Here is a 22,199-nt window from a genome sequence, read left to right as displayed (position 1 = left end):
TCAACTTCCATGTGCAACATCAGCCTTTTCTCATAAAGTTAGGAGTCATTCTAATTATACTAACTAGTGTCACTATTTAGAATAAAAAAAGACACTGAAATTGTGTTTTATGAAGTATTGGTATTATGGAATTAAAATAACTAGGGGAAAGATGTAACACTCCTAAATGCACATGTCCATGGTTTTAGTTTACAATTTTTCTTCTGTAGCATTACACAGCCTTCATTAACTTCTGAAAGCAGTCCTCCCTTCCTCAGCTAAACTTGCTCTGGAACACAATTTAATTAGCATACATGTCAAAATGCACACATGATGAATCACAGTGAAGTAAGTGGCACTGTGAAATGGGTACATGTTCACAACAGGGAGGGCTTTACAAGTTTTTTGTGTGTTTGGGTTCAGAAGTTCTATAAAACTGCTGCTACAAGATTCTTCTCAACTTTGGTGTCAGCTTAGGCCAGACAAATCCATATTGATCACAGAAATGCAGAATACAGCACTTCCTTTAAAAGGAATACTTTTTAATAAAAAAGTAGCTGAACTTACAAACTCAAAAGGTCAAAGAAGAAAGAAGCAGATGACTTAAACTAAGCAGAAACCTTCCTGCTTTCCACAATAAACACCTATTTTATTAATGTTCTATTTCTAACAATTGAGTCTGCAGTTGAGAATACATAAAGATTATTTCACATCTTGCACTGATACCTGCCACAGACAGCATGTGGTTCAACAATCAGTTCCCTTCAGTACAAAGTTCACTTCTATTTCATGTTTCTGGGAATTAGGTTGAAAAATAAGCAGGATATCAAACAGACCTATCTGCTAAATGCATCACCACACACTTCTCTACTGCTTCTCTAGGACAACTTAAAATTTTAAGACATGGCAGCACTACTCAGGAACTAGAATATATATCTCTCTCTTAAAAGATAGCAGAGTAACAACCCATAAAATACATTCCCCTCCCCAAACCACTGACAGACCATTTCCCTCTCACTCACATAGCATGTTGCAAGTTGGTTCTCAGCTTGACGTAGTTCATCGCCGCCCTCTCCTGCTGTTGCCGCGCGGCTTCTTCCTGTTGCCTTTGAGCCAACATCCACGTTACTTGCGTGCTTAAAAAGACCATTATTCTATTTTAAACATGAACTGGTTTTGTGTGTGAACACAAACACAAAGCAGACCTACTCAGCTACGTACTTGTAATCGAGCGGAGCTTGGTGGTGTTCAGGCTGCATAGGATAGACACCCATGTAATTTTCTTCAGATCGCAATCTCTTGGGCTCCCTCATTATTGTGGAAGTGAGCTGAGGGGTCTGAATCATGACTGGTGTGTGCATTGTCTGCTCCCTGTTCAGCCACATGCTGTCACTACTGCTGCTTTCTTCAGCTGCAAGGACATCAGGACATTTTTTCAAACTAGTCTAAAACTGAATGTTTAAACATGACTTAAACTCATCTCCTTCCCGGTTACGCTGAAACCATTTCTTTATTTTTTGCCACCAAGTCTCAGAAGTGCCCCAAAAGGCCTGGATTTATAACCACTGGATAGAATATTTAAAATACTTTCATATTCAAAGGCACTACACACTGTGTTAAGTCAAAGAATCAGTGTTACATTACTCTGACTTTAGTTTTCCCACTAAGACATAAATATGCACAGCTGTAAGCTTACAAACAGAGCAATATTGATCATGTGAGTATCTACTCTAGAAAACTTTAAGATGAGAAAAGTTCTACCTTCAGGTACTTTCCGTTTCCCTGTTGCTGGTTTTGTCTTCTTATTTCTTACTGTAGATCCTCGACTACTAATTCCACTAATCACTGACATAGTATCATCATCCCCACCAGCTAATAAAGAGTTTCGGTAGGACATGAGAGGAAGCCACACATCTTCTCTTCGTAGAGACATCTGAAAGGTCATGAACTTCTCCAAGTAAACATACCTTGAAATAGAAAAAATAATTACAAAGATGCAAAATATAGCATGATGCTCACATGTCCAGTAACTACTGAAACACTCAATGCTCCTTATCCAGTTAACACAAAGGCCTGACAACAGCAAACCCAGAACATCATTTCTGTTCATCCACAATAAAATAACAGGAATAGTTCATTTTTCATTATTATAATTGACTGCATTAGTATACAATTATCTTGTTACTCCAGAGATTCCACTTTAGGTGAATGCAATACACATAAATACATATTTATTCAGATACCATGTATTTTATGGCTATCATTATAAATAATAGTAATATTAAGAAAATACTTACACTGTTCTTTTGTCTTGTCTGAGAAGTTTGGAAGAGAATTCACTCAGAATATCAAGAAATGCCAAATTCAGTGGTGGGTGGCTCTCACCTTGTGGATTAGGCTCCTTAAAAGCAAATTCTATGCCATCCCTAGAAAAAAGTTCAAAATGAATTCACATGAAGCCAAATCAAAGAAAACTTCTAAGCACTGGGATCTACCAAAACTGAACACCTTTCTTCTACACCAATAAAGTAATCATTTCATGTTTCCATATGCTGGAGAAAAAAACCAAAAATCAAAATACAATAACCAAAAAAACCACACACAAAACCCCCCAAAAAAACACTATTCATAATTGGAATCTGGTCATTATGTTTCTATCCTGCATTTCAAGTTTTCTTCATGAGGCCAACATCACCACCACTGAATTAAGTAGGTCAGTCCTTACAAATAAGATATTAAAAATATTTTTTCATTATGCTATCAACACTGCTACCATTTTCAGGCTTTCAAAATGATCCTGAAGAACATCAACATTATTTATTACTTTGGTTTAATTTAGGAACTAAACTACAGTAATCTCCTCATTCACAAATGGGCTCATGTTGTTGCTGGTATCGATGAATTTTATAGTAAAAACTGGTTTTGACACATTCAAAAGGCATTTTAAGGTTAGTCAGGAAGTGTTTACAAATAGGGAAGTAATACAAAGCACACAATTACTTGTGTAACATAGCAATAGCTTCTCTTGTTTTCAGCTGATCCAATCCAAATGTTAAAGCAAAACGTCGAGCAAGTTCCTTTATGCCGCTGAATGTCGGTGATGATCTGTCAAAATTATAACCATTTTCCTGAATCATTTCATTGAAAAGCTGCATGAAATGAAAAGAGAGATTTTCATTTATTAAAGTATTACACCAAACCTTGGACCAATCAACACACAGCTAAGTGTCAGGGAAGAAGTATTTTATACCAAAGACACCAGAAACTTTGCAACTGAGGCTCAAGACTTTTAACTCCGTATCAATACCTGGCAAAGCTGAATACTCTGAATTTTACACTTTTTCTCTTTTATAAATTTTCTTATGCTATTTGGTTGCAATTTTCTTTAACTGCCAATTTCTCTATTATTTTCTAATTCTGTCCAACACATCCACCCTTCACTCTCTCATTTAACAGAATAAACTAAAACCATTAACAGTAACTAAGCAATGAACTATGAACATTAACTTTCCATTTTGGCCCATAGTTGTCAGGTTTTTTTCTTTTATGTTGCTGTAGATCACTGCAACTTAGGTATTTTTCTTTATCAACTGTCACGTATCATTTCCTCTCCGGTTAGTTTCATTTTTAAGAAGTTTTCTAGGAAAAAGTGCTAATTATCTGTTTAACTGCACATTTGGGGTTTTTGTTTTGTAATATTTAGGTCCCCTCATGTTACCATTCTTAGTGTCACACCAGGCTGCTGTGACTGTCTCCATATTATGTATCTAACTGTACTTACTATATTCATTTCCTCTGTCAGCCCTTCAAGATACAAGGGGCTGGTTACTCATGAAAAAGAAAATCTTAATAAGGATAGCATTTACCCAATATCACAAGAACTTGTGAACTCTGGTGAAAACCAAGCAAAACCTCTATGTTTTATGTTGCATTTCCATCCAGCTCCTTCAAGTCATGCTGCTATCAAAGGGAAAGGCCTCATCCTCCCTTGTACTGGCATTATCCAAACAGATAAACCATTATTAAGGACTTTTACTGGTTAGTAGTCAACCAGGATCAGTCTCTATATCTGCATCTACTATGTGGCTTTATGACCTCTGGTCAAAAAAAAACAAATAAACAAACAAAAAAAAAAGTGTGGGGAGAGAGGACAAACGGGGGTACATTTTTCAACAGCAGCAGAGATCTTTCTTGGATTACAATGGTTTGCAGTGATACTGCTTTATCACTCTGATCCTATAAATAAGATTCATGAAGAAGGTTCAGGTGAGCAGATGAATCTGACTGTGACCTCCACCAAATTCATCAGGTCTCCACACAAACAAGCTTATTACCTGTATTGTGTTTTAATTTCAAAGATGAGTGAAGCCCTCAATAAACATTAAGAAATCCTGAACTACTAAAATTTCCCATTACTTGTTTTGTTTCATTGCTGGTTTGTTTTTGAAGAAAAAGCAAAACAAGAAAACAGAGCAAAAAACCCACCAACACCACCACAAAACCCCACCAAAGAGGCAGCTAAGTGTTTTACTTTGTTTATCTGTTCAGGAATGAGTAAACTAGCAGTTTCACAACATGTTACTGAATATGTTATTTGAAACTAATTGTTTAGAATTATGAAGGTATCAGGTTATTTCATATTTATCAGCCTCTACCATGCACTTTTCATAGCACAATACTTGGTAAGTACAGGAAAATTTCCAGCAGTATTTCAAATGGCTGCAGAAAATGTGTTTCAATTTCAACCTATTTATCCCTAACTTCCACAACAATTTCTTCATTAATACCTCACAGTAGCTAATAAACAAGATGTGATCTAGAACACTGATTTTCATTCATAAAATTATTATAAATCCTTCTTACCTGTTGCAAGCTAAGAATGAGCGTTTTAGCACACTGGATTTTGTCTATCTGTCTTGTTTTACTCATTGTTTCTTTAATAATATCACCATAATCATTGTAATACTATGAAAAAAGCAGAAAAAAAAAAGGTTAGCTTTTAATTTTACTTGAAAACATTACCGAATTTTTCAGAAAACTACATCTAGGATTTGCTATTGGAAAAAAAAAGAAACATCTATACTTTCAAAAAAGAAAAACCAAACATATTCACCACCACAATGATATCAAAGCCACCTCCATAATTATTAAAAAACCCTCAGATCAGAAAGAGTTTATTCACTGCTTTTCATTCTTGTCAGTACTTAGAGAAGGAATGACCTAATTATCATGAAGGCCATAATACATTTGTTATTAACAAGTGTTCACCCCTTCAGGGTTCAAGATCAGAATCTAATCTTTTTAGTAACTCCTACAACCCTGGTGGAGAGTTTCCTACTTTCTGTGCTGAAAGGAAGCCTGTATTGATAGTGTCAGAGTCAAAACTTTTCAAATGAAGACAGCTGCCTGCTCAGCTCTAAAGGTATTTCAGGTTCTATAAAGACCCAATTACTTATTTAGAGATTTAAAATATATATGTAGGGCACACAAATGCAGCCTGCCTAAATTTTAATTTTTTAAGGTAACCACTAAGGAGCAAAGCTTTATCATGTTCAGAAAATGAGAATTCATATTATTGTGCAGCTGTGAGTCCCATGAGCCAAGAAGGCTTTTTTATATTTAAATAGGATAGAAACAGATATAAATATCTTATCTAAGGGTAAGGGGGGACACCTGCAACCAGCTGGTGAGTGGAACAGACAAAACTCCCTCCCCTTCTACAAAGTTTAAGCTGAAAATATTTGATAAGGCTACACATGATGGAGTTGATCTTTGTGAGGGATTCTCAAAAGGCCTGCTAAACTAGTAACTAAATTAAAAATGTAACATCAATCAGGATAAGAAAATAAATCTATTAAAAAACACAAAAATAATTACCAGGTTTCCTTCACCCCTCCCTTTCTCCCCAGACACTGGAACTGTGAAAATAATCTCAGTAATTTTTTCCTTTCTTGCAGAAAAAGAACTCTTAAAAGCTTACAAACCTCCTACTCTGGAGTTTTGAGTTCTTCACATTGTTCATCAGTTATCTTGCAAGGTAAAATATAAATAATCTAAAATCCACAGCTACTACATTCTAGTAGTTTTACAAAGTATCACTACTAGGCTTCAGATTTACCTTCATATATTGCTTGAAAATGTCTGCAGCTGTATTCATTTCCACCACAGTATATACAATGAGTTTACAGAAAGCTGCAAGTAGATTTCTTCTTTTGTGCAACGCTTCAATTTTGCTAGCTTCATCATCCTGCTGTCCATCTGCAAGGAGTTCAAAACAGGAAAACTCTCTGGTTTAAATACTTGATATTTCAGCATTTACATAAAAATTCATTTTCTGAATTCTGACCCTTTACCCACATCAAATCTCAACTCTGACAGCAGTGCACTTCATTGCACACTGACAAGTCTCTATCGCTGACAAGATACAGAATTGTGCCTATAAACCCAAACCTTTATCACACTTATCCTACATGTCTGCAAAACATAAACTGCTTTTATGAGGTGCTGATGATTTATAACACAAACATACCTCTGTGTACACACACCTCTTAATGCCAGAAAGAAAGAAAAAAACAAGACAAGAAAGCCTGGGCAAACACATGTATTAGTCAGAAGGCAAAAAACATGAAGGAAACAAACTTTATACAAACCTGCACTATTATTATCATCATCCTGATCAATGAAGACATGATCTAAAATAAAACTGAGCAGTTCAGATTGCAAGGAAGAATCAGGAGTGTAAACAAGTGGCTCCAGCATGTCACGTCCTCCTGTCATAATCTGATGACTGAAGATCATCAACACATCACACAGAATTGTGAAAGCCTATTAAAAACAGACCTTTGTAAATAATTGCTTGGAAACTGGATTTTATTTAGAATAATGCATTTCTACTTAACAAAATACTTTGGAGCCCAATGGTGTCCACAAGCCATTTAAGACCTAATCAACTACAAAGGATAAATACAAGTCAAAATGCAGTTTCTTACAGGAGATTGCTGAATGAAGACTTGATCTCCAAATAAAAATACTCACAGATCAATCAAAACACTGCAAGATTAAAACACATGGAACCTGAAACTCCCAAATTCTGCCTGACAGATACTACATTAAGTCACTAGAGAACTTTGTGGACACCAACTACAGCACAATTTCTTTCTTTTTCTTCTTTTTTTTTTTTTTCTTTCCTTTTTGTTTTTAGAATTGCTTCAATCACATTTGTATAACATTGAACAGCTGAGGTCATTCAAATCATTTAAATCCCAAAGTCTTGCTTTCAAAAAAGCAGCCACCTCTTTATTTTGCTGGCTAACTTGTACATCTGACATCAGATTTAAATGGCTGTGCTCCATCTCCCTGGAAAGTTCAGATGACTTCAGAATGTCAGACCTGAAGACTGACATTCTTCAAACTAACAGACTAAGGCAACACACAGCTTAGTGCTGCACCTCATTCTGACTTTAATCTCTTAAGTACTTCCATTTCAATGAACAGATTTACTCTCTAACTCCTCAAAGCAAGTGTTACTGATTTCCTGCTCACAAAAATACAGGTGATGCTCTGAAGTCCCCTGTGACCTTTTATGACATTAGAGAAGGAAAGCAGAACCGTGGTTCATGGTTCAGTTACCTGATGTGACTAAGCCAGTTTTGGTTTCTAGAGCATTCACCTGAGTCTGACAGTTCTACAGCCTTTTACAGAGACCCACTTGGAGCTTCAGTAATTTTTGTTGCTCACACCTTGTGATTTTTTGACACTAGGTAGCTCTCCAACATAGAATATGCCTATTCATTTCCAGGAATATTCTCAGTATAGCACATGCCTGTTCAGTTCCAGAAATATCTTGTTAAAGAACGAGTTTCAAAAGCTGCCATTGTGCAACTCAGCAGACCAAACTGTCAACTTCAAGGTTATTACCTTTAGGAGCAAAAAGGTTCCTGGCTTTCTACTTATTCAATTAAGTATTCCCAGAAGACAGTCTCATCCTTCCCCTACAGAGTGACTGGGTTTTTTCTTTTTTTTTTTCTTTTTTTTTTAAATTTTGGCCTTCTAAAGGTTGGTCAAATCATTTATTCAGAATGTATCCTGTTATCAGTAACCTGTGCTCATCACAAGAACTTGAGACTCCTCTCAGTGTCCTGGCTAGAGTACCACCTCACCACAGACTGGAAGAGACTCAGACCTTTTCCTTTTAACCTTTTCCAGCTATGTACTGGAGGTTCCTGGTTGGTTACCCTCAAAACTCAACACAAGTATTTCTCAAGATAATGTCTCAAGTCTTTTTGAAACAGAAGAAAGTAAAAACCAAGCCCCAAACCTTCATGCATGCAAGAAAACAAGGATAAGCAATAGTCACAAACCTGTTCCTTAACAGCAGTGTTTACATTGGTCAAGTAGTGTTGACAGATTTGACAGAACACTCTCATCTGTTTCTTTAGACGCAGAAGATCCTCCTTTAAAGAGAAGGATTTCATGTAAGAGTTTTGCTTTTTATAGTCACGTGTAAGGTACACATTTTCACTGAGCTATAGATTAATATACATACAACCTGAACAAGCCCTCTTATTTCTCCCTGAGATAGTCTGAAATTTAATTTAATCTTCTCATGTCTTTATTTAACACCACATTCAAAAGACTGATGAAGAGCAAAGTCTGACTGTAACATACTGAGCAGTAAGAGTACTATGATAGTGTTTGAATTTTTATATCTTACTGACTTGTCACTGATAGTTCAGTTTGCAAACAAATCCTGCTACTTGAGAGTAGTGAGACTGACTGTATTTATAGCTGGTATTCTATGCCTCCTTAGCATTGTTACTTTGCCAGAGAAATAGGTACTGCATTTATTTACTACAATTCTCTCAAATTAAACATAATATTGATATACTAAGAATAAAACCATCAAAATTTAGGGAAATACTACATTTAAAAGTCAAGCATTCCACTACTGAAACTATGAATTCAGAAGAACTTGTTAGAAATGCAGAATTTGGCAGGCCTTGGTATAAAAAAAAAATAAATATTGGTCTTAATTCCATCACAGTCCCCACTTGATGACACTGAAGGTATGTACAAATATTTACTTACCAATACAACTGGAACAAGACATACCTTTGTGGAACTGCTTTCTGTAACTTTTGCTAGCTGCCAAAGGATTACATAATGAGTACACTGCAGTGCATGAATAACAATCTGAAATCAAAAGGAAAAAACACATTAGATGATAAAGGCACATAAAAGACAGCAACAAAAGCTATTTTTTGTTGTACCTAAAAACCACATTTTAACTACAGACCTGTTCTGGCATGTCTCCATTTTCAATGCCAGTTTTCAGTAACTTGTAGTTGCAGCCAAACAAGTCCCATCTTGATAGGTCATGAGCACTGGAAGCATTAGAAATGAAGCAAAGATGTAATTTAACTAACACCATTTCTGCAATTTTATTTTAACAACTACCAAAAGAAAAACAAAATAAACAAAACTCTAAATAAAACAAAATCAACCAAACAAAAAATGAAATGCCCCCCCCCTCAACACAACCCTAACAAAACCACAAAGAAAAATACCAAAGTGCAAAAAATCCCCAGAAGTGTTCAGTTTTGGTTTTATTTCTTCATAGACTCAAAATGCATCATATTCTGCACAACCATTCACACCAATTAAAAACCCTCCAACTTGAGGAAGTTGAGGAATCAAATAAAACAAGCAAAACCAGCTCCCCCATACCTCCCATTCAAACCCCAACAGGTATTTGCAGAAGCCTACTTACTTGTGAAAAGCAGTGATTCTCTTCAGTGTTGACAAGACCTGATATGCATCATCTTCATCAGGTTCCTCCCCCTGTTTAATAATAATCATAGACTGAATTATCCCAAGCAATGTATGCTAAGGAAACTAAGGAACTTTAGAAGGTAAAACCAAAAACCTAACCACCAAACTCCAAAACAGGCCCCCTCCCCTCTCCCCCCTCAACCCAACCAACAGACAGAAAGCAAGAGATTGCACAAGAGAAAGAACTGCACCTGAATTATTTCTCAATGACATATTTGTTTTTAGAAGAGTTTAAGACTTTGAGAGAGAAGGTACCAGGTCACATTTAGAAATAGCTAGAAGCACAAGGAGAAATGAGTAAGGAAGGCAGGGAGGAGGGAGAAGGGAAAAAAAGAAAAAAGTCTAAGGTAGCAAAACACCATGTATGATGTAGGTGTTTCAATTTTCTCTAAAGAATCCAGCAGAGGCCACTGTCAGACAATAGATACTGGACTAGATGGGCCACAGGTCACTATCTCAATCTTACTTTAATCACAGAAAAAAAGTCTCTTACCTAAAAAAGGTAGGGGAAGTACTTTGTTCTGGTTTAGTTTTCCCACAAGTTCTGAAAAACTTGCAATTGGACAAAGAAGCAAAAAGGCAAGGGTCCAAAAAATTTAAGTACATTGGATAAACAATCCAAGGTCACAGAAACTCCTCCTCAGTGCATCAGTGATACTGCAAGTCTGATGAGTTTTACTGTGCTGTAGTTGCACAATGTTACCAAAGCACTGTGGATTTCAACACTTCTATCAGAGTCCTGTCCTTCAAGCCAACTGTCTGGCATTTCATTTTCTTGCTTTAGCCCTCAGTTTTACTTTTTCCTCACAAAGGGGGAAATAAATGGATTACTGGGTACATTTCTCCATTACTGGGTACATTACTCCACGTAGGTTTCCAGAATGGAGATCTAGTTCAGGCCAGTAAGATGAACAGAATCAAAGATGGATAAAATAAGTCTGCATTGAGAAGTGTGAAGCTGTCAAAAGACACTTCCCATGCCTGCAGATGATACCAAACTGAGTGGGGAAGTGGGGACTTCAGGAGGGAGAGCCACCCTCAAGAAGACTTGGACAGGCTGGAAGAGTGGGCTAACAAGACCTTAGCAAGTTCAACAAGGACAAGTGTAAGGTATTGTGCCAGGAAAACCATAATCCAGGAGAGCAGCACAGGTTGGGATCCACTGGGCTGGGAAAGAGCTCTGTGGAAAGGGACCTGGGAGTCCTAGTGTACAACAGGGTCAGTATGAGTAAACAGTGTGCTGCAGCAGCAAAGGAAGACAAGAGGATGTTGGGTTGCATCAACAAGGGCATCACCAGCAGAGATAAAGAAGTCAGAATCCCAGTCTACTCAGTGCTTGTCAGACCACCCCTGGAATACTGTGTTGAGTTATGGTCCCCACTATACAAAGATGTGGACCCAGGAGAGGGCCCAGAGAAGGGCCACAAAGATGATCCAAGGACTGGGAAACCAGACCTGGGGTTTTTTCAGCCTTGAGAAAACTAGGATTAGAGAAGACTTAATCACCATGTTTCCGTTGCAGGTTTGCTACAAAAAAGATGGAGATTCACTTTTTACAAAGAGTCAAATGTAGAAGATATGGGGAAATGGGTACAACATACTCCTGGGGACATTCCAATTGGACACAAGAGGAAAATTTTCCCTAGAGGGAACCATCAGACACTGGAATAATGCCCCCAGGGAAGTGTTGGATTCCCCAGCACTCTAATATTTGTCTGGACAGAGTGCTGGGCCTATCCTGTCCTTTTGCCAGAAGGGGCTGGACTTGATAGTCCTGGAGGTCCCTCCCAACCCAGCTGTTCTATGACTGGCACAAGGCAGCAAAAACCAGTGGAATTATTTACAGGGCCAGGAAAAATTGATCTTGCACATTAAAATACCTCTTGCAGGAAGTCTTCAAGGAGTCGATTAAACTTGTCTGCCAATTCATCTATTAACTGACTCCTTGCAATGTCAACCCTGTTAAAGATTGTGAATTCTTCATTACAGAGAGCATGGTATGTTTTTGAACAGGCTTCCAAAACATCTATATCCGTGTGCTTCTCCACAATATCCCGGATTTGACGCAGTAAGGCATCCAAATGCTACAAGGAAGAGGAGGAATGGAAAAGCTTGTAATATACACACATCCACACATATGTATTTATGTATTTTTAATACAACTTAAGTTATTTTAGAGGATAAATTCCATTTAGTACTTTTCTAGCTATGATACTGAACACAAAGCACCTCTGGAAAGCCAGTGAAACCTCCAAGTAAATCTAAAAAAACCCAATGTACCATAAAGTAGAAGCTTGTCAAAGGCTAAAATGTCCATTGCATTTTTAAAAGTCATTAAAAATTTTCAGCTGTAGGTATGGTTTTTTATTTAACACTTGGATTTGCAATGACAACTGCCACTCATACAAACATATATGGTCTCAAAAAGCTGTATAAATGAAGATTTAGTTCCATAACACTCAAGTGTCAGCACTGAAATAGAATTTCAGTTGTTCTTCTACATTTTTCCTTAACCTGAGTTACTTATTCCTGCTCTGTGACTGCTAGGCTGTGCTGTCAAACTAAACATTTAATTGCTTTTTTGAGGCTAATGATTTCCAGCTCCTTGCTTCACAATGCAGAAAACAGGGCATCTGAGAAGGAGAAAATAAAGAAGAGCTTACACCAACTTTGTCACCAGAGAGGATAAAATGAGAGCAGTAACTACATAATTTGTGAAGTAGTTTGTGCACTGAAGATGGTGGTTTATTAGTTTCAGTCATCAGAGACAGAAAACTTATGAAGTTACTTCTACAAGCTTTATCTTGGGCATCCTCACACATAACCATAACCCAACAATGAATTCTCTCACAAACACTTATATTCCTCTAACTGGTGAGATTCCTGGAACTCCCCAGAAAGGCCTTAAAAATCTTGAAACTTTGAGTCTCTTCAAAAACAGCAGCCAGTCCAAGTGAAACCCAAGTCTCATTCTCAATAGGGATTACAATAAAGTCTCTCACTAAAAACTGCACATGCAATGGTGACTGAAATCCCAGTGATTAAATCTCAACTCTGCATTTTCTCCTTTTGCATTTAGTGTTATTAAATGTTAACCTTACCTTTTCTAATCGCCCTGTTGTATAAATTTCCAAATCAAAGTACTGTGGCAACTGCAGTAAGTTGGTGACTTTTTCTGCATCTACAGAATACTGTAAAATTGACAAGGAAAAAAGTTTTAAATGAAAACTTCTTGGACAACACGATTCATTAGAGATCAAATGTTAATAAAGACTAGTAAGAAAAAAGGAAGCCATACAGCTCATTAGAGCATTTATATCCAACATTTCAATGACACCTCATCAGCAAAAAGCTGAATTAATCTTACCTTTGCTAGCAACTGAGGAAGTGCCACTGCAAAAAGCTCAGTAATTTTTGTCCTGTCATCCAACTGGGTTTTCTTTTCCTTTGCTGTCAGTACCTAAAAAATTGGTATTGTGAGGATGTTACAACTAAAAGTTCTGGCACAAAGTTCCATTACCTTTACTGAAATTAAAATTACTACATAGACCTGCTAATATAGCTGTAAAACACTGACTTTAAAAAAAAACACAAAACCCAACAGAAATGCTTAAAAAAAAATCAGCACTCAGAAAAGGAACTTAGAGTTATACCCAGTAGTACTGAAATTACATTCAAAACAGAAGTGACAAACTAGAACAAAAGGTCTCCTTTCACTGCAACAAAATACCATGATTAGAATGCTTTGCTTAACAACACAAGAACAGCAATCCATCCCAGCTTGCTTGCCATTTTAATATTTATTCAATTCATGTGTCAATCTTCACAGACATTTTCCATCACTACTGAAATGGCTTCTTCCTAAAAACTGCATCAGTATTGATAGCAAATCCCTTCCCTGCTCAATGTCCCAGTAAAAAAGGGCTGCCTAAATTCCATACAACCAGAGAAAATCCAACTGGTGAACTGCCCTCCTTCCAAAGAGGCTACCAAGTGTATTCCCTTCCCTCATTTTGCTCTTTGAAGTTGAAAATAGTTTTAACTTTGCCTAACATTGATTTTTGTTCTCCTTTCCAACCTTTCCTTCAAAATCAATTCTGTATTACCTTTAATACTAAAAGCAAATGCAGTATTACAAACAATATTCAGCACTTGAGAAAGTTCAGAAATGTGACCTGACAGGGTAGTCAGTTACTGGAGACTGGAGACTGAAGCTGAATTTCCAAATTTAATGCCCTCACAGTAGCATCCTACAACCTTTTCCTTCTTCCCCTGCTGTCCCACCCCCACATATCCATTCCCTCATCTCCAAATAGGTTTTTGCTTCCTACCCTTTTGCCTGTTCCTCTTCCCACAGGAGGATGACATTCAGCTGCTTGCCGAATTGTACAGAGCATGATTTCAATCAGTGCACTTTCCTGTCTATCTGTTAAAGCTGAAATTAAAGAAACAGATGTTAACACACAGCTCTACTTTTCATTTTCTAAAAGTATTAGTATCTAGTAATCAAAAGATGTTTATTTTTTAAGGGGGGGGGAGGACAAGCATATATATCAAAGCTTGTTTGTTGGTGGTGGGAATGGAGATAGCACAGGGAACAGGGAAAATAAGCTCCTTACAGAACAAAACAGGAAAATATTTAAAATTGAGGGGGAAACCACTGAATGAGAGTCATCAAACATCAAGTTTTACAATAATTTAGTTACTTCTCATTTTTAGAGGTAATTTACGAGCACCTATCAATTATGAATTACGCCAGGGTGTGTTTGGTTTTACTTTCTTCAAAGAAATGACAGTACTTTTCCATATGGTACTTTTAACACTCATTAAATGAACCACTTTCTCAAACAACTTACTTTTTCTAATGGCTAAAGCACAGCCTGAACCCAAAGAACACCTGGTAATTGGATACTGCATGTTTATTCCCTCTCTTTTTCTTCATCTTTTCTTACCAGCATTTTTTTTTTGTGTCTCACTTCCACACCAGAATCCATCTCTTTCTATTCCTCCCTGTATTTTCTAATTAGTATCAGTGGTTTAATATATTAATGTATATTGCTCATAAAAGTGATCATCTTATAAATTAAAAATGCAACTGCATAGCAATATGAAGACAGAGCTACAAAAATCTCTTACGTTCTTCTCCATTGAGAGGCTCCTCCAGCAGAAGACTGCTCATACATTCCCAGTCCTTCAAGAGGTCTGTTGCACAGTCCCACATGCTGTCCACAAGATAAGCAGCATGTTCATGCAACTAAAATGAGAACAGATGAAGAATTTTTCTTGGTCAGCAATTAAGCCCTGAACAGAACGTGGAAGGTATTTTTCTCAGTTGTCTTGTGTCTATGGCACAGAAAATCTTTCGAGTTCTCTGTTCCAACACAAGCCTCTTTTCCTCACTTAACTTGGAAAGATTAATCCAGACTAAATGCTACAACAAGTAGTGCTACAATAGATCTCAAAACCTGGGGACAGGAGAGGGATTTGTTTGTCTGGGTTCCCCCCACACCCTAAATTATAATTTCTTTTTGCCTATATATTAGCAAGGAGAATGATGAAAGAGTATTTGTTAAAGTAGAGCTCAAAGCCTGTCTCAACACCCTGAAACTCAACTTACTTCACTTTCCAAAAAGAAAAACACTAATGTCTTCACAAGATTAGCATTTGGACTTTGTCTTCCCCTCCTTTTAAGTATTCCATCATCTTCAGGATCTCTGCGGCTGAAAAGCCTGTTAAAAAAAAAAAAAAATATTTCAGGGTAAGTTTCCTCTTCATTGCATTTGCCACAGTCAATTCATTCCAAGTTACTGAGTTTTTTTAGAGACACACACTTAATACCATGCTGCTTGACTCCATGTTTTATTTTGAAAGGAAGTAATATGGGTCAAGTATCATTTGAGGGATTTCATAGCTGCTGAGTTGGTATTTCACTTGACTGTTTCCAGTGGAATATATAAATATAACAAAGCAATTTACAAACACCAGTGATAAGTGCAAGTGCTTGAGGTTCCCTGCTTCTCCTTAGAAACCTACATTTTCCCAACCTCCCCACACACAATTTTCAAGCAAGAAAGAAATACTGGAACATCTGAAACGTACTAGATGGAAACTTTGTTTTATCCCCCATCAGATGTGACAGAGAAGTCCAATTTTTTTTGTTGTTGTTGTTTTTTGTTTGGTTGGGGGTTCTTTTGTTTTTGTTTTGGTTTGGTTTTTTTTATGTCCTCAAGAGAAAAATAGCTCATGAAATGGTAACACAACCTGAGAAGGGGGATAAAACTACAAGTGGGAAATCACTCCTATGATGCAGCCACACATTTCACAAATCAAACTACAGGGGCATTTTTCTGTTTCACAGAATACAGAAAGGATGGGAAAGGAAAAGAGAGAGAAATGTTCCCTACAAGTTTTTAAAGTGCAATCTTTCAAATTCCTCTTTCCCTTTCAGAAAAATTGTAACAGTTCTAAAACTACAGTAGTGTTGTATTTTATTTCTCATGGCCTCTTCACTACTCTGTTTTTCCTGTTCGAGAATCATAATAACAAGAATCATAATATTAATGTACACATTAATATCTACAGGAACTGTAATTTTTCTGTCTTACTTTTTATAAAGAAATTCCCCTGCAGCAACTGCCACTGGCCGATGAGCTGAATAAACCAGATGGTAGACATTTTCACAGTCTTCTGCAGTCAGAACTTCTTCACTACTCCTAGGGGTGGGGATGAGAAGAGGGAAAAAAAATAGCTGAATTAATAGAATATAAACTCTAATTAGGGAGACAGAAATGAAGGAGAATCTAAACATGTTTTCCAAAATAAAAATTACTTATGAAGTATGAGCATTTGGTAGAAGGTTATGCTCAGAAGTTCAACTACTGTGTAATGTTCAAAACACCCTTTTTAAAATTCAGTTCAAATATTCCATGAGGCAGAATTAAGCTTTCAGCCTTTACACTTACTTAACCATGGCAGGTAAGTAACAGCAGTACTCTAGCCACACTATTTTTGAAATACCAGTCTGTTCCACTGCAAGATGCATAGACATTTCTCTAGACTTTGGATTATCTGAATTCTGTCAAGCTGCTGTCCTCACACACAGGTACGAGATATGCTTTCAAGTTTACTATTTGTTGGAGGTTAAGTAAGGAGATAAATATATATGTACTTACTGTAAAACAAGAGTGAGTAATTTTATTGCTTGGACTGCAACATCATATTCCTTGTCAAGAGTCATAGACACAATTCTATCCTAAGAACACAAAATAAAACATTTCAAAGAGGAAAAAAATGTAATACAACTTAAAAAAAAATCATACATAGTTAAAAATAAAAAGTTACACTAACCTTGAACCGACTGGTGAAGAGTTCCAATTTGGAATTAAGCTCTTTATTATAGTAAAGCCCTTGCAGAGCAGTTAGGCATTTGAGTCTTACTTCCCCTTGCTAAAATAAAATTAAGAACTGGATTTAAAGTCAGGGATGGGATAGAGATGTGACCTTCAAATCATACAAGGCAGGTTTTTTTCAGTCATAATTAAAATATTTAAAGTTCAAGATATATTATCTACAATCATGCTAATAGAATGTGTCTGTTTATAACAAGCCAAAGAAGAAAACAAAACCACAGAAAAACCCCAACTACTGCAGTTAGTCTCTTAAGTCAAAATACACTTGTCTTGTTCACTAAAGATGCACTCTAAATGTTCAACATATTTTTAAGTAGAATTTTGTGTTTCTTTTCACTTAAATTAAAACTGACATCTACCATGTTAGCCATCTCTTGTTAGATCAGAATTATAAAGTACAGAGAAATATTCCTCCTTAAGTACAAGAACTACTTTTTAAAGACAGTATGTTTAAAGGTTTAGAGACACAAATACTTCTCAAATGTCTGTAACTGCCTTGCAGTCAGTTTATTATCACTACACTACCAGAGGTTAATGTTTATTTTGATACCAAACCTATGAACAGAATCATGAGTGAGCATCCCTCATTTGTTTCACTTCAAGCTCAATAGCTTGAGGTCTCCAATGTCAGAACAGACAACATGCTGACTCAACAATGAATCCAGGATTATTGGTAAACTGCATTTATTGACCACTCCAAGCACAGAATAATCTCTGGCTGGTAGCTGGTTAGTAAAAGCTTGAAGAATTCATGTACACAAAAGGGTACTTCTGAGAGCTAGCTGAGAATGCTGAAAAGTTTTTTACTTGGCAAAACAGAGAACTGTTAAGCTATATGACTGGATTAGTCCATGTGAAATGCATTAATTTTGAACAGTTTAGTATTATCAAGTATAAGTCTGCATCAGCAATAAATAAAAAAGCTATTTCCTTACAAATCTATAAATACTCTCCAAAATAATTCAGAAGACTCAAGTCTAGTTTGTATACATATATGTGACTGTGTTGAAATGCCAGTGCTTTTGAGTGATAAGAAAAGCACTGACTGATCAAAACTGTTAAGAGATGAGAACCTGGTCTGACAAGATCAACAAAGCAAAAATGTGGAGTTGTGCATCTTGATTCTGTTCCTTTTCCTCAGTGCACTTTACCTTATCATGCATAGTCCACCCTACATATTTTAAGTAGCTGTCATTAAGAAAGGCATCACTGTACATCTTCATCCATATCCCAATCTCTTCAATACAGATAGCTCGGATTTCAGCAATTGCATCTCTGTGGAAACAAGTGGGGAATAGGAAAATCCAGATGAATAATTAGAAAAAACCTGTCACTAGCTTCCAAAATGTATTAATGAAGCTACAAATTAGTTACTAACAGAAACTTACCGGTATCTATGCACAAAAACACCTTTAAATATTGCATTCATCATGTTTTCTATTTCATCCTGATTTTCCTGAAGCTGAAAGAATGAAGAGAGTACATAAACAGCGAGCATCATTTTAACAGTCAGATCAGATGGTGCTGATGCTAGACAAATTAAATTAACATTTGCAAGGGTGGCCCTTAAATCCTTCCCTGAAATATTCACAGAACTGTTCCACTGTAAACTATGCTGTTATTTAAGGAATTTGATCTACCACAGCATACAAGTTTAAATAATTCTGACCAGTGGGAAATTGTTCTTCAAATGAGACAAAGACATCTTGGGTTTCTGCAAGCTCCTGAAGTTAAGAAAACTTGATTCAATTTTCTGGTGACAGTTGAAACCCAAAGCTCAGCTCAATTTTTAATAAACTTAGTATATCTTTATGGAAATGTATTATTAGAACAATACTCAAATCATGAGCAGCATTACAAGGAGTCTTTTCTGTATGCTGAAAAATCTGTCATCTAAAAAGAGTAGATACAGATGAACTGTACAAGCAGCTACTTGAACAGCATATCTACTCTCTTTCAAGTAGCTCTTTCCTACTCACTGATTACTTAATTAAAGAGAAAAAATGCAGGAACTGAGTAAAGCATTGCAGAAATAAAATACTTCAAGAATACAAAGATGAAAAATAATGGAGGAGACAGATGAAGTTTCAGAATAACAACACAAAAGCAAGACATATAAAGCAGTTGAGAAGTGATCACAAAATCATAGAATGGGTTGGGTAGGAAAAGACCTAAAGATCAGCCAGCTCCAACCTCCCAGTAGATCCAAAATAGGAAGGGCTAGACTGTGGATGGAGCTCAAAGCCTCATCCATGCAGTGTTTTAAATCAGATGATTTTAAGATAAAAAACATTTTTTAGATAACAAAGTACTGTCAACAGACAAGTGTATTCTTTTTGCAGTTTGAAATTATAAAAGTAGGAGAAATTGAAATGATGTTAATTAGAATAGACAAGGAAACCAATTTTTTATAAACTCTGAACAAAACAAAACCCAAACAGAACAATTCACCAAAACACACACACACACACACACACACACACACACACACACACACACAGAGAAACCACTGGAAAAGACCTCCAAGAAACCAGCAGACATATTACCCATGTGACAGGGGAGGCACACACACAGGCAGTGGACACAAAAGCTAAAGGATCTCTCCCACAGAAAATCAGCAAGAACTAACAACAAGAACTAACTAACAATAGATTTAGGATTCCAAGATTTAGGATTTTATGGAAAAAAAGCTATAACAAATTACAGTAAGAAAAAGACTAAGCAGGAGGACAAAAGTATTGACAGAGTAAAGTATTTAACATGTTCTGGGTTCTGAACTGGCCCACAGCAGCCTCTGAAGTAGGAAAAGGGGAAAAATTAAACCAGAAAACATGCAAAAGGAATTGATGAATAAAGTGAGTTTAGTATTTAATAAGGATGAGTGATAAATGAAACAAGACCTGAAATGAAACAATGGCTGAGACTCTGAAGCTCACTTTCATGGGATTTTTTATAATCTAACTAGGAAATTCCTAAAAAAAACCCTAGAAAAGCTAGCTGGTAAGAAATTCTAGAAGCAAACCTACATAAGAAGAACTGATATTGGGAAAAGCCTTTTCTCACACCACTGCCCTTTCTATGTATTACTTATACTAGGACTGGTCCTGCATATACATTTAGCAAAACTACATTTAAAAGGGATCAGGCTTAGTATGCAAGATCTTTGTGAGATGAATAGAAGACAAACTTGTTAGCTTATGTCAATTGCTAAGAAAGTATAAATTTTAACAGGTAACAGCACTGAAGTTGAAGAGCAGAAGTGAGAGGCTTCCTTTGATCACAAGAAGATTGTATCTGATGTCTACAGGGGGAAGAAGAAGAGAAAAAAACCAAACAAAAAATAACCCACAGCAGCTGCCCCCAAACAAAACCTTAAATCTGAAATAATTAGGGCTCTCAGTAAGACAGCATGGTCAGCAATGAATCAGCAAGTCCCTGTTACACAGAAAGAAAGAAATGTAGAATGCAATTTCAATTTTCAGTGTTTTCTGTAGCAGAGCAAAACCTTATCTAAAGCTTTTAAACACACTTTCTGCTGATATTGGGATTGACATAATAAAAGCAGTATTTTGTTCCAAGATTGTAGAGTTCATCTCTAGAAGACAAAACCAGCCCTATGGTAATTTTCGTCTCATGTTTGAGCCCAGTTTTAAGAACTAATCAGGAAATACAAGAAAAAAAGCATCTATTACTGATTTCAGTCTCTCTTGCTAATTTTACTAAGACAGCACTATCTGGAAATTTTTTAAGAGCCTATATTTATCTTTTCTTCCAGGTGGTAGAGAAACACCTTTCAAGGTAATTAAGTTTTTCAAACATTAATGAAACAGGGAATAATCACAGAATCATCTGGGTTGGAAAGGAACCTCTGAGATCATCAAGCCCAACCCTTGATCCACTGCCACTGTGGTTCCCAGATCATGGCACTGAGTGCCACATTCAGCCTCTTTTTAAAAATGTCCAGGGACAGAGAATCCACCCTCTCCCTGGGCAGCCCATTCCAATGCATATAACTAATAACTACATTTATGAAAAAACAAAACAAAACAAAAACTCCCCCCAAAAATTGTTATTTATCAGCACTCATCCTATGCACACCAGACAGAGTTGCACAAACCTCCTTTCTTTTCTGTAGTAAAAGTTCCAGTCTGTCATTAGCTCGTTTCCCAATTATTTTATTTCGTTCTGCTTCATACTGCCTCTGTGTGTTGTCCATGTTAATACTAAGATTTAATGCCACATTCACTAAAGCAGTCATCAGCTTCATGGCTACAAAAAAAATAAAGAGAAAGAAGATTATTTAGAAAGCTTCCTGATCTTGACAGTTCCTCCAGTTAACACTTTCTGCATCTATGAAAAGGTAAGTTCACTAGAAATTTCTTGATAGGCAAACTTCATAGTATTTTACTAAACACTGTATCATTATTTATAAACACAATAAATCAAACTGACATTTTGTTCTTTTTTTGTTGTTGTTTTTAAATACCGTAAGCATTATTGTTGAACTGAGATACAGATTATGTCTCCCTCAAAAAAATGAAGGTAGAATGTAAGGTTTATAAGCAGCACAGGAAATATTAAAAGAATTCCATTATTAGAACCAGTAGGCTGGTATTACTAAATCATTCAACATCAATTATAGAAAGTAGTTTCTTTTTTCAAGAAGAAATGTTGTAGGCAGCCAACACAACCATACCACACCATTCTTTGCCTCTCACTTTAAAGTGGGGCATAGTTTTCCTTAAATATTCCTTTATTTGCAGCAGCAAAGGAAGGACACTAGCCAAGCAGAAGCTAGAGAACTGATGGAAATGTGAAACACGCCTTGGAGGAGGATTTTTGGGGGTGCTTTTATTTTGAATCAACCCTTTTAAAAAGGGTGCAGCCAAATATGCCTCCTCCAGAATGCAGGAGGTGGTCACAGGTATACTTGCTTCTCTTTTCTGTAACAAAAAGTTATGAAAAGGGGCACTGGCAGAG

General features: G+C 36.5%; 1 protein-coding gene across 4 annotated transcripts in view; it reads right to left on the bottom strand.

Moving 5' to 3' along the window:
* STAG2 (stromal antigen 2) overlaps positions 1-22,199 on the bottom strand; it is a 74,115-nt gene that overhangs the window by 5,581 nt on the left and 46,335 nt on the right. For 3 of the 4 annotated variants that reach the window (XM_030449090.1, XM_030449092.1, XM_030449093.1), the window contains 24 exons: positions 21,337-21,488; positions 18,608-18,681; positions 18,371-18,494; positions 17,158-17,256; positions 16,983-17,062; positions 16,416-16,523; positions 15,428-15,539; positions 14,947-15,064; positions 14,142-14,245; positions 13,178-13,270; positions 12,912-13,001; positions 11,691-11,894; positions 9,749-9,819; positions 9,275-9,362; positions 9,091-9,171; positions 8,340-8,432; positions 6,630-6,804; positions 6,098-6,237; positions 4,843-4,944; positions 2,980-3,128; positions 2,277-2,405; positions 1,741-1,946; positions 1,201-1,390; positions 1,002-1,115 (listed from right to left, as the gene is read on the bottom strand). In XM_030449090.1, the coding sequence (XP_030304950.1) occupies positions 1,002-1,115; positions 1,201-1,390; positions 1,741-1,946; positions 2,277-2,405; positions 2,980-3,128; positions 4,843-4,944; positions 6,098-6,237; positions 6,630-6,804; positions 8,340-8,432; positions 9,091-9,171; positions 9,275-9,362; positions 9,749-9,819; positions 11,691-11,894; positions 12,912-13,001; positions 13,178-13,270; positions 14,142-14,245; positions 14,947-15,064; positions 15,428-15,539; positions 16,416-16,523; positions 16,983-17,062; positions 17,158-17,256; positions 18,371-18,494; positions 18,608-18,681; positions 21,337-21,488 (2,896 nt within the window). The remainder of the gene's footprint in view (positions 1-1,001; positions 1,116-1,200; positions 1,391-1,740; positions 1,947-2,276; positions 2,406-2,979; positions 3,129-4,842; positions 4,945-6,097; positions 6,238-6,629; positions 6,805-8,339; positions 8,433-9,090; positions 9,172-9,274; positions 9,363-9,748; positions 9,820-11,690; positions 11,895-12,911; positions 13,002-13,177; positions 13,271-14,141; positions 14,246-14,946; positions 15,065-15,427; positions 15,540-16,415; positions 16,524-16,982; positions 17,063-17,157; positions 17,257-18,370; positions 18,495-18,607; positions 18,682-21,336; positions 21,489-22,199) is intronic. The other variant, XM_030449094.1, reaches the window with a different exon arrangement.

This window comes from Calypte anna, chromosome 4, assembly GCF_003957555.1.
Source record: "Calypte anna isolate BGI_N300 chromosome 4, bCalAnn1_v1.p, whole genome shotgun sequence".
NCBI classification, from domain to species: domain Eukaryota; kingdom Metazoa; phylum Chordata; class Aves; order Apodiformes; family Trochilidae; genus Calypte; species Calypte anna.
Note: the sequence above shows the minus strand (reverse complement) of the source record. Positions and strands in the feature narration are given on the sequence as shown.